This window comes from Gavialis gangeticus, unplaced genomic scaffold (assembly GCF_001723915.1).
Source record: "Gavialis gangeticus isolate Ggan-Ray unplaced genomic scaffold, GavGan_comp1, whole genome shotgun sequence".
Lineage (NCBI taxonomy): Eukaryota > Metazoa > Chordata > Crocodylia > Gavialidae > Gavialis > Gavialis gangeticus.
This window is the reverse complement of record NW_017729032.1, coordinates 44,184,518-44,197,253: the sequence shown is the minus strand read 5'-3', so window position 1 is coordinate 44,197,253 and position 12,736 is coordinate 44,184,518. Positions and strand designations below refer to the sequence as shown.

The 12,736-nt window shown below is 41.5% G+C and overlaps 1 protein-coding gene across 2 annotated transcripts in view; it reads left to right on the top strand.

Annotated features, from left to right (window-relative positions):
• Nucleotides 1-12,736, top strand: part of ATP8A2 (ATPase phospholipid transporting 8A2) — a 638,305-nt gene that overhangs the window by 141,163 nt on the left and 484,406 nt on the right. For both annotated transcript variants that reach the window (XM_019525447.1, XM_019525446.1), the window contains exon 24: nucleotides 11,784-11,848. In XM_019525447.1, coding sequence (XP_019380992.1) covers nucleotides 11,784-11,848 — 65 coding nt within the window. The remainder of the gene's footprint in view (nucleotides 1-11,783; nucleotides 11,849-12,736) is intronic.

Here is a 12,736-nt window from a genome sequence, read left to right as displayed (position 1 = left end):
TGTGACCGTTATTCCTAGTCACTCCTGGTAGTGCTCAGGGGAACAGGGACTCTCCCAATGCCTGCTGGTCCCCCCTGACTAGTTTGTATATGGCCACTAGATCCCCCCTCAACCTGTTCAGCCTCCACAAGAGAAGGCTCAGGTCCCTTAGTCTCTCCTCATAGGGCCTGCCTTGCTGACCCCTGATCATGTGGGTGGCCCTCCTCTGGACCCTCTCCATGTTGTCCAGAACTGGATGCAGCACTCCAACTGCAGCCTGACCAGCATTGCAAAGAGGGGGAGGATCACCTCATTGGACCTGCTTGAGATGCATCTGTGGATGCATGACAACGTGTAGTTGGCCTTCCTGACCGCATGCCCACGCTGTCGGCCCATGTTCATTTTGGCATCAATAATGACTCCAAGATCCGTTTCTGCCTCTGCACTGATGAGAAGGGAGTTCCCCAGCCTGTAGGTATTCTGCTGGTTCTTCCTCCCCAGGTGCATCACCTTGCACTTGTCAGTGTTGAAACCCATCCTGTTCTCATCCACCCACCCCTGTAACCTGTCCAGGTCTGATTGCAGCCTGTTCCTCCCTTCTAGTGTGCCCACTTCTCCCCACATCTTAGTGTCATCTGTGAATTTGAAGAGGGTACTTTTTACCCCCCCACCCCGTCCAAGTCACTGATGAAAAATTGAACAGTGCAGGTCCAAGGACCGAGCCCTGGGGGACCCCACTGCCCACATCCCTCCAGGTCAAATAAGACCTGTTCACCACCACTCTCTGGGTATGGCCCTCCAGCCAACTAGTGACCCATCTGACTGTGTAGGTATTGATACCACAGTCTCCTAGCTTTTTAATGGGAATGGGGTGAGAGACGGTGTCGAAGGCCTTCCTAAATTCCAGAAGGACTATGTCCACTGCGACGCCTGCATCTAAGGATTTTGTGACCTGGTCATAGACGGCCACCAAGTTGGTCTGACAGGACCTGCCTCTAATGAACCCGTGTTGGTTGCCCCTAATCGTAATCTCCCCTGCTGGCCCATTGTGGACATGCTCCAGGATAATTCTCTCAAAAAGCTTACCCAGGGCCAAAGTAAGACTAACAGGCCTATAGTTTCCTGGGTCCTCCTTCCTCCGTTTTTTGAAAATGGGAACCACATTTGTTGCTAGGGTCTGGGTGGGTTTGGCAAGATCAGAGGAGCTTGGGGGTGGAGGCCAGGGATTATTTTAACCTTCTGACCCTTCCTGCTGAGCCCCTCCTCCCACTGGTACTTCCTTGTTTGGCTTCAGTAGTGGCAAACAGTGATTTAAAAAAACCCAGTAGCTGTATGGAGCTGTGTGTGGGATGGGGATTAGGGGGGTGGCTGGCTGATTCATAGGGGGAGGACAGGTGACAAGGTGCTAGGGGGGTAAAAATAGCCCAGTGCCGGGTGGAGGTTATGAAAAGCACAGCCCCAGGCTGGGGCCAGTGTCTGGAGCTGCACAGATAACTCTACAAAAGTTCCATGCCTTGGTCTAACTAGATTGAGTAAATCTGATAACTACATTGATCCAGGTACATCTTGGATCAGGTTCCACAATTTTTAGACTAGTCTGTGTCTGAAACTTCTGTACAGTAAGTTTAGATTGATTTCTGATCACTGAGACTGGGTCTGAGTGTAAGGTCCACACTTGGGGTGAATTAAGTTACTCTGGGTGGCCATTTTGAACTCCATCTAACCTTCCCCTAACTGCCTCCCCTCCATGTCCCCAAACATCTGCACTTAGCATAAGTGTCTGATTTGTGTTGCATGGTAAACTTTGTCATAGATGTATCTGTTGCTATCCTAACGAAAAGCCATTCATAACTGGCCAAAGTATAAGTCTCTGTAGAACCATAGTTTGCCCAGTCTGAGGTCATTGATGACAGGCTATTTGAAATGTTTCAAACAGTGAGTTGTTCACACAGGATGATGCACTTCAAAAATGACCTTCAAATAAAGGAACATCTTTTGAGATGCTTCCTGAAACATCTACATCTGGAGCATGATAGGGGGCTGCTTGGTCCTCTGTCATTCCGTAGTGCTCTGCGCTTCACCTCCTACCCTCCTTGGGTTGGGACAGGGCAAGTAGCCAGTGAGCACTCTTCTCTGTCCTCAGCTATGCTCAGGAGCTTCCTTAGGCTGAGGGGCACTTCGAAATTCATATTCTCTAGCCACCTGGTTAAAGAGCATTACTGCTACATGCTTTCATGGCCATTTTGAAGCATGTTTTGGGAGGGGGTAGGGTATGCTACATGTCTGTACAGACTTGAATTATTCCAAATTGAGAAGGATTTGGAGCACTTCAAATGAGTGTTTGTCTGTATCCAAAATAGTCACGGCAGAAATTCAGTACTAAGTTTCCCCTAAATTCTATCTGAACTGAGCATCCACCAGCTGGGATGGAGCAGGACTTGATCCACAATTGCAGCTTGATGTCAGGGCCCCTTATCAATCAGACCCAGTTGAGCTGAGCTCTTGAGCTGTCACACCTGACTCTGATCCCTGGCCAGTATGACTTCCCCAGTTCTCTGCAACTAGATAAGCTACTGCAAGCATCACTCGCACCTTTTAAGCATGCTTGCAGCCTCAGGCTGCAGGCACACCTTGACAGAGTCTTAGTTTGTTCTGGCAAGCCTCATGTTCACTGTTTTCTCTGGTTCTCCTGGTTCCTGACTTGGCTTTGGCTTTTTCTGACCCTGACCTTGGATCTCCCCTGGAACTTGGCACCAGCAGCTCTCTGACATGTGGTTTCTGATATTGGCTTGGTTCTTGGACAACATCTCTGGCATTTCCCTTCTCAGCTCTCCTGGAACTTGGTTATTGTGTTCAGTCCATCTGACCCAGACCCAGACCTTGACCTGATGCTTTGGTAATCTGTGCTCCTGCCTTTTTGGCCACCTCCTAGTTGCTCCTAGTGGCCTACCGCAGGTCCACCTGGCTATGTCCTGGGTGACCCACACACACTAGGCTGCTGTGGATTCAGCCAGGCTGGGTTCTGGCGCCTGTACTGAGAGGGTGTAGCTATCCTTTTGCTCTCAACATCCTTCCTGCTGGTTCAGCAGCATGAAGAAGAAAGTTGCCTTATTCAAATGCACAGGGAACAGGAGCTGGCTATGGGGATAGTAGACTGGGTTAAGTAAGGATTTTGTCCCTGCCTCTGCCACACAGTTCCAATGTGACTTGATCATCAAGTCAGTTAAACCAAACTTTTCTGAAACTAAAATCAAGGAGAGCTGTACTTTGAACATATAAGATGTTTAAAAAAAATTTAAGTACTCTGAAAAATTGGGTTCTAGGTATTTCATCCAAACTGGCACCCCAGGTAGCAAATGCATCTGAACTTTAACTGCTTTGTACCTCAGTTTTCCAGCTGCAATGAGAGTAATACCACACCTTCACCTCTTGGACTATTGTGAGAAGTCAATTAATGCATGTTTTGTGAGGCACTCCAAGCCTGCATTGATAAGTGCCATAAGAACCTTTGTGAGGAAATTTTAATAGGTTTTGTCTAAAGAGCAGAATTTAAGTAACATGCAGTTTCTAAGGCATGGGTTTATACATTGAAAGAGGTGAAAAAACATTGATTAGCCTCTTATTAATTGAATACTTTCCATTCTGTATACTGAATGTAACAAGGGTCCTGAGGTGCAAACAGTATGTGTGATTACAGCCTCTATAATAAAGTATGATGTGCAAGGGTGTTGGATTTAAAGTTGCAGTAACAGCCTTAATTCTGGTTTTCCGAAATTCTGAGTGCCTGGCTTTCTACCCTTAATAAAATTCCTTCACTGTAGTCTGCCACTGCCTCCCTTCTTCCCCTTCATGTAATATATCTTAACATAATTTTGACTTCTGCTCAGGAGACAGTGTCTTAGAATATAGCATTCAGTCCTGGGTATCTCATTACAAGAAAGATATTGACAAACTGGAGAGAGTTCAAAGAAGAGCAACAAAAATAATTATGTGCCTGAAGGACTGATATATGAGGAAAGATTAAAGCAACAGCAGATGAAATCCTGGCTCCACTGAAGTCAATAAGGCACTGCCACTGACTAATGGAGCTGGGATTTCATTCTAAGTCTCTAAATCTTGGCTAAGTTATGACTAAGTGGGACATTACTATTTACAAAGTTTTGAAGGTGTGTGTGTTTTTGTGTGCACAAATGTGTGCACTGAGAAGATAATTTTATTCAGCGTGCTACAAAAGGGAAGTAATGGTATGAAATCAGAGAGAGGACAATATTGGCTAAGTATTTGGGTGAACTTCCTACTGCTGAGACCAATTAATTTGCTGGGTAGTACAGAAGTTACACCTTTAAGTTATTTGAACTCAGACAAAATTTCACTGTAAGTACCAACCTATTAGGGTAGTGATTCTCAACTAGGATTCTGTAAGATCTTTTAAGATTGCATGACAAACACCTACACACGATTCACAAGATATTCCAGAGATTTCAAATCGAAAACCATAGTGTCATAAACATTCTGACCTGTTGTGGTCTTTCTGAATGATTTGCAACAGAAGAATTGCTCTCTTTTATTTTTTCCCTAGTCAAAAACCAAGTGAAAGTTTAGAGCTGACATGTTCTGAGGCATGCCTTAAGTCTGAAAAAGCTGAGAACCACTGAAATAAGGGGATGGCTTAGTGCTTTCTGTTTCTACTGACTTTCCATAATGATGATCAGCGCAAGACTTGGTCACAATGTCCTATACAAATGGAATTTTAATGATCTTAGGGACTGATGCTAAAAAAAACCTCACTGTTAGCTTTGTATCAGTGGAGTCATCTGCTTTGAACAGATTGGGACAGCTGGCCAAAATAGCCTTGTCCTTCAGTCTATGCTGTCAAGTGTCATATCTCTTGAATCATCATTGCCTTAGTACAGCTGAACAAAGTAGAACAGCTTCAGCAGAAGAGGCATTGGGGGTGGGAGAGAGAATTCAACCTTGGAATACCCTGTAATTCAGTAATTTGGGGACTTTCCTCTCTTCAGAAATGGAAGACTTTGGTTCAAATCCCTATTCTAAATTGGGCAGCAATGAGAACTAAGCCCAGATCTGCTTCAGTCCAAGGAGTTTAACTACAGAACTGTTAGGCAAAACAGGGCATGACATTGGAGGTGGTGCCACCATTATGATTTCCTGCCCCCACTTTTCTTTCTTAGCTTTTGCAATAGCTCATAAGTCCTCTTCTGAATGTAGTTCCAAAACTCTAGAAAGTTTTGTTATGCAGACGTTGAAAACATACTGATTTCCTCCCCTTCCTCTCCCCATTGTCTTTTTCTCTATGTTTAATTAACAGAATTTAGCTAAAACTGAATTTTTAAACGAATGGCTTATTTGGTAATAAAGTTTACTCGCCCTATTCTTTAGCTCTGCTGGCTTAGAGGTAGAAGGCAAAGTTGGCTATACCAACACAGTTCCCAGGAAGAAGCCCTGTTGTGCTGCTGCTGCTTTTTGTAAGATTGATAAAATTCTAATTTTTACATTTGTTCCATTCACAAATGGATTGATCCACCTCCCACCTTTCATTCCCACACCCCCGCAACTTGAGCCATGAGAGAGACAGGAATTCTTCTTCCTCTGTGCCCTTAAGACTAGTCAGTGGATTTAATAGGAACTGTATGGGTGCCCAACATCCGAAATGGTGCGGAGTGTTGAGACTGCATATTCAAGTGTATTGCCCTGTAATGAGACACAAAGAAAAAGCATTTTTTTGGAAATATTGACTTTTATTCATTACTAAGAAGTTTTAAAGCACATTGTGATTCTCAGTGCCTTTGTTTATTGGACCACATTTTTCAATGCATGCCTAAGAAAATTTGCTTGTGCAAAACCATGTATGTGAGCATACAAGCATAAGTGCTTGTACAACGCCTAATGCAGTGGGGTCCTAGTCTATGATTTAGACTCTGAAGCACTGTTGCACCACAGGCAAAACATAATAAAAAGGGAACTTCTGTCCTTGTAGTTGCCTGTTTTGGAGTGCGTGTGGGGGATTTCACACTGCAAATATTTTTCAAATGTAATTTTATGCCTGGTCTATATGGCTTCCATGCCAAGCCTGACACTGGCTGAGAAGCTGTGCCACCTCTTCACTCCCACTGGATGTACACCAAAGCCCAGAAATCTTTCAGTATTGCTGTCTTAAAGTAGCTCTGAGTGTATGGCACTATGCTGCTCTCAGGCTGTCTGTTTGGATGCTTTTTGGCATACACTCAAGGCTGCTATACGTCAGCTACATTGCCTAATTTCTGGACTTTGTACTCTGAGCAGAAATGAGTCAGTGGGATGTATGTCTTGGCACAGAGGTGATGCAGACATCCCTTTATAGCTTCCTTGAAAATATGGACAATGGATTAAAATAAATGGAGCACCATCTACCTAGGTTTTGAATTATTTTCTTGATAAGAGGAATGAATCCTAATCCTAAAGCACCCAACAGATTGATAAATTTTTTTAAGGGAAAATTGAATGGAATTGGAATAGAGTTTTCTAATTCCACTTTTCATTCCCAAGCAAATTGCTATCATCCTGTGGTTCTTGTGCCTATATGTTTGCCTCATGTGGATGTGTGTGCTATGACATGTAGGCATGCAAGTTTCTATCTGTAAGCCCTTTTATTAGTTTTGAGGAATGCTTAGATACTTCTGAACCATCCAGAGTTGTGCTGTCCAGAGATGTGACTGCAGCTCATATAGACTTGAACTAAATTTAAACTATAGGAAGTACCATTAGTATTGCTGTGCTAGTACGGTTTTCAGTGCAATAGCATGAGCCTGCCCGGGATAATACCGGTGTAGTCTACTGAGGCTTCTGTGGCTACAACAGTGCTACGCTGATCCCATGTATGTCAACAAGAGCTGCTATTGCCTCAGACTGGAGGGAGAAAAAACTCTTTTCTGGGCTTGCTTATGGCAGGTTTGTGAGTTCCAGGCTACCTTGTATTTGTAGCCAAATTTTATAGTCCTCATCATCCATATTCAAAATGCTCCAAAAGAAGCTCCAGTTCCTTTGTATAAATTGCTGTTCACAATTGCTTTTTAGTCTTTGCAAGTTACAAACCCTGCACTTGCATTTTTTTCCCTTTTGGAATGATGTATCCTACAATTGTAGGCTCGTTTGTTGAAGTACATACCCTATTTTCTTGCACGCAGTGTGTCTTGGAACAAGATAAACTCATTGTTTTTGAAAGGCAGAATGAAAAAAGATCTTTCTGTGTAGCACGTAACTGAGTATCAGCAGCTAGGGAGCCAAGCCTTCTCATTGTTCTGCTCTCTGTAGATTTGTGTGCAGACTTCACTTTTTTATTTTTGCCCAGGACCTGACAAACTGCTTTTAGCATATGCACTGCAGTTTCCACCAGCTTGTTCTTAGGCAGGGAGGTGCATGTTGTATGTCAGAAAATAGATTATTTTCTTAGCTTACTCTGATTAGCTCTGACTTTAATATTTCTAGCTGATTGAACAAAGGTAACTTAGAAAATATTATATAGCCAGATATGCAGGTAGAGTTTTTGTGAGTTTCGTGCCAGCCTTATGCCAAAGTTCAGATACTTTTGAAACTGAACTTATTTTACCTTACCAAAATTTAACGGACAAAATTTTGTCTAGCTAGCTTTAGTTAGTCCAAGAGAAATTTCAGATGCAGTCTTCATTATTCTCATAGTTACTGTTTGCTTACCAGAATGTAGTAGTTTCAGTATACCTGTAGATTTCAAAGGTAGTACAAGAGAATCAAACCTGTTGGTTTAATATTAGGAAATGTTTTAAAAGCAATATGCATCTGGTTTTACAAAAGATTCAAATATGATCTCGCTTTGTTCCTAAAACGACAATAGTTGACCACAAAAAACATTTGTTTGATGCGGTTTATAAACTATGCCAGTGTACTTCAGCACAGATCTCCTTAATCTAGTGATGATCTTTGAGGTCAAATGGCTTATATAGGCTTCTACTGTGATTTGGTACTATATCTAGTATGAGAGAGAAGTTTTTATTTCCATTCATTTCTGGAATTAATTTCCATTAATTTAAAATTCTTAAAATAAAAGAGAAATCAGAGTATAGGTCTTTTTTGTTTAAATACTGTATGTCTAAATGAACAGTGTAGTTAAACAACCTAACATTCAGCAGTAATATCTGTGCACATCTTAAATCTTATCTGTCAACCTTCTTTAATAATTACATTTTAAAATAATTTTGGAAGTACATAGGCTTATAATCACTGCATGATTTTTGGCAGCTTTTCAGCTTTGATTTAACTTAATTAAAATAGAAATAAACATTTTCACAGGATGCTGTTTTATTTCGGGTAAATAAAAGTTCCAACCTCTTTTATGGCTGCTTTGACTTTTAAATTGGAATCTAGATCTTTAATTTAACAAGTGTGGATTGACATTTCATACAGTCCAGTAGTTGATCTCACTTTGTCCAAAAACATTGGGAAAAGTGTTCACCGAACTTGGAGCGTCTCAATTTTCCATTTAATTTGCCATATTGGCACTGCCAGAAGTTACTACATAGTGTATTTGTATGGAATAAATTACTTTTGAATTTCATTGAGTTACTTTCTAGTTGCCAGTTATTTTAATACATTGATGGAATATTTTATCCAGTTTTAATCCAGATATTGTGCTTTATATATGAATATCTCTTAAAATGGTGGTTTTGTTATGTACTTCATGCTAGGCCCAGAATGACCTCCTATTTAACTTGGTACTAAAACACCAAATGCCCTTGCTGGTTGTGAGATCAGGCCCTCTTGCCTATAATGGCTAAGACATACATCATAACTGCTTAACATTTTCTCCAGAACTTCTTTGTCCAGCTCCAGTTGTCGAATGGCATCTTGCTTGATTTGAAAGATGTAAAATAAAACAGCAAGCAGCAGTTTAAAAATTGCTGCTCACTGTTGCAGCTGTTGTTCCAATCAAAAACTACTAGAAAATCCTTTTGAATTAGTTATACTGAATTTGTAACAGTCTACTGCATAAAGCTGCTGCCATTCCCTGGGGAAAGAATAAGCCTGACATGGAGGGAAATGATTAAAGCTGTAATATCCCTTTTTTCAGTGAAAATAAAAAATGTAGTTCTTCAGTCTGGACCTAATTTAAAGAATTCCAAACTCATCTCTTCCCTGCCCCTCCACCCCTCTTCCTCCCTCTTAACTTCAACATGTGGGACACTTTTAAAAGGAGAAGGAGACTGGAACTATACTAGAGCCTTAAAAAAAATCCAGCAGTATTTTTCTCATGAAGTCTGGTTTTTGTTTGTCATTACCTGCTAAAAGATTTAATTACTTATTTCTGTTAGTAAGTGAATCTTCCAGTAGAAGCAAATAGAAAAGCATAGTCTGTGCAGCTTTCCTGTTGTAAATTGTATTTTAGTCGTGTATGCGCCATCATTTTTTTTTTTTTTAACGAATGTGTACAGTCTCATTGGCAGTTGTCATTCTGTTGTTTAGTAGATAGGGATTACTTCTTGCAGATACAAATGGCTTTATTGCCTGACCCAAAACAATATTGCAAAGCTTTCTTTGTATGGGATCACAGTTGTACTGAAATCATGAATAACATGGGGTAAAAGTAATCACAATTTTCAAATTTCTTTTTTACTTACTTAAATTGTCATACAATGCGACTGACTGTGTACTGTAAACAGCTGTTATCCAATATAGTGGGAGCTCCTTTTCACTTGTTGGCTGAAGTGATTCATTGACATGTCAGCTCTAATTCCTATAATATGAACTAGCTCTGCCAAAACTCCTGCACAAGAGTTTTTCCTGTCTTCCCTTTATCTCTGAACGGTCTTTTCTTCATAGCTTGGGCTTTCTTGTTCCCTTTATTAAACTGCCAGCTGGCTAGCCCTACATTGGTTTAAGTTTGGTATGTTATCTTCACAACTGTGATGAATAATTATAGACCAGCTTTAAGAATAACTCTTAATTTCTGCAGAAGATGCTAGCTGTTATTTTCCAATGTACTGTGGGTGAGTGGAATTTTTAGGTCTCATTCATTTGATTCTTTCATAAGTTTTGAATAAACTCCTTTGCGTGATTTGAAATGAAACTGCTGTATGAGAGTAAGATGACCATATTATGTAATAATTACACAGATACATAGGTTCAATACTACATTTTTGTGGTGGTACAGTGGTGGGTCGCTGTGTGTAGGGCTTAAACCAACCTCACACTGTTAGTGTTAGCTGAAAACTTTCTCGGTGACCCGGTAATTTCCAAAAGTGCTCATTGCACATTTCTAAAACATTCCTTTGTATCCTTTGGTTATGACTGTTCTCAGTGATAGTAAGCAAACCAGATGGGCTGCTGGTTTAATGTCATAGATTAGTACTGCAGCTACTGGTGCCTTCTCTACTAATTCTCATATAATTGTGTTCCTGCCTCTTGTTTGATCATCTTTAAACCTTGTCTGTAATTGGTTCTGGATCTTGTATAGCAAGTTCTTCAGGGCAAGGACTCTCATTACGTGTCTATGAAAGTCTCCAGAAAGGGTAGTCCTGTTGCTGATTGAGCCATCTGCCATTACAGTGGTACAAATAATTAATAACAGAGGCCTAACTCATGCACTGGGAATTGAGAAGGGGGAAATTTTATTTACCACAGTTCCTGGCTCTGAAATATTTTGGTATCCTTTATTTTTTCCTGTTATTACTGCTTCCTGGCTGATACTTGCACAGTGGTCTGAGCTACACATGGGTCTTGTTTGATCTTATTATTGAGGAAAGGGGTGTCAAACATGGCCCATGGGCCAAATCTGGCCTGTAGAGCTGGGTCATCCAACCTGCAGATCATGCCCTACCCCTGGCTGGGATGGGGGATCCAAGTGGCTGGGCAACAGTCAGAGTGCTGGAGCTTAGCAGTACCATGATAACGAGGCCCACGTTGCGGCTTGTTCTGGAGCAGCAGGCACGTGCACATGATCCCAGCGTTCTGCCTGTGGTACTGCTGGAGCTCCAGCACCCACTTGGCTGCCAAGTACCCAAGCTAAAGCAGCAGCATTGAACTCCAGAAGCACTATAGGAAGAAGACTAACACTACAGTTTGTTCCTGTGGCAGTAGCTTCTTGCTGGGCTTCTTCCTGTTGGGTCCCCATCCACACCAACTACAGTGGGCATCATGCTTGCTGGATGCAGCATGCAGGGGTCCATGGGTTTGATGCAGTCAGGCCGTGAGTCTGATGCGCTGGTCTCGTGCCACTCACCTGGCCTGTGGGTTCAGATGAGTTTGACACCTCTAGATGTTACTTCATTGGGTGGCTGTACAAAGATATAGAGCAGGCAAAGGGTAGTAGTGACTCACTGTCTCCTGTGAAAATCCCTAAAAGTCTCTGTATTCGGAGACCACCACAGTTGGCCCTTTGGAGCATCCCAAGGGTGCGCAATGCCCTGAAGGAGTTGTGAGGAGCAAGGAACAGGCTAATGCATCCTCAAGGATTGAACACTCTGGACAGTCTCCACTGCCCTGGGCTGCTGATGGAATTATTGTATATCTTTGAGGCAGGACTCCTTCTCAGGCTCACAACCTGAGCCCATGGGTAACAAAGGCAGTTTGTTCTTAATTGCCACTTATGACAGGATTGCAACTCCATTCATTACTCATGTCTCTGAGAAATTACTCGCACCAGGATATTCCCTGAAATCATTTCACTACTCACATGCATAACTGTTCACCATGGGTTTCATCTGTCCTTAAAAGCAATGCATCAAAAAGCAAGCATTCTTAATCTTTACAAGCAAATATCTGTTTGTCTTTTACAGGATACTCTTGCAGGCTTATTTCACAAAGCATGTCTCTCATCTTGGTGAATGAAGATTCTTTGGATGTAAGTCACCTTTTAAATTTTTTCATTGTGATGCTTGGTATAAGCAAGTACTCTTAACTGTTTGAGCTGTGTTCACTTCATCTTTTTGTTAGACTTCTGAAGCAAGTAAACACAGAGCTCATTTTTAAAAAAGCAGTTGATCTTGAACTTTAAAAGTTAAAAAGACATAGGGTGTAGTGATCTCTATTTCTATAGTTTCGAACATAGAGCTGTAGACCTATTTTACCAAATGGTCAAAACATCAAAATATGTATCATTGGCTCATTTCTCTAGTTTTTACTGTGATTCTCACCAGATTATTAAGAATTTGGCTTGTATTTAAATAAAATGTATTCCATTAGGATTTTGCTTCCTTAGGAAAATGTGGTGTTATTCACTTAAAGCAGCATGTATATTTTAGCTGTTTTGTGTGACCTCTAAAATATTTGGAATTTGTCTGGGGAAAATGGACAGAAGTAAATTCATAGTGCAACTTGTATCATTTTATAGTGTAAACAAAACTAGAGGAGAATTGTTGTTTGTGTATTTCAGTAGCTGGGTCATGTTATCAAATACAGTCCCCTCTTTCTGCACCCCCCCCCAAGTACCTAAATAGCTAAGTCGGTTATGTGTTGAAATGATCCATAGAGGATAACTCCTCCCACTAATTCATTTTAGAGTGGTGATGCCTGTGTTTTCTTTCCATTCCAAAGCTGACTCCATGGTCATTTCAACATCAGTATCAGTGCTTGATTTGCTAAATAGCTCCTCAGAGACTCTCCAGAAGGAGTCTTTCAGGGGAGGTCTACAGTACCCCAATGAGGACTGGGTCTCAAATGTATCTGCACTTATACTGATTTGCAACTTTAGGAATGGGTAACTGTCACAGAGTACTTTGGTGCCCTGCTC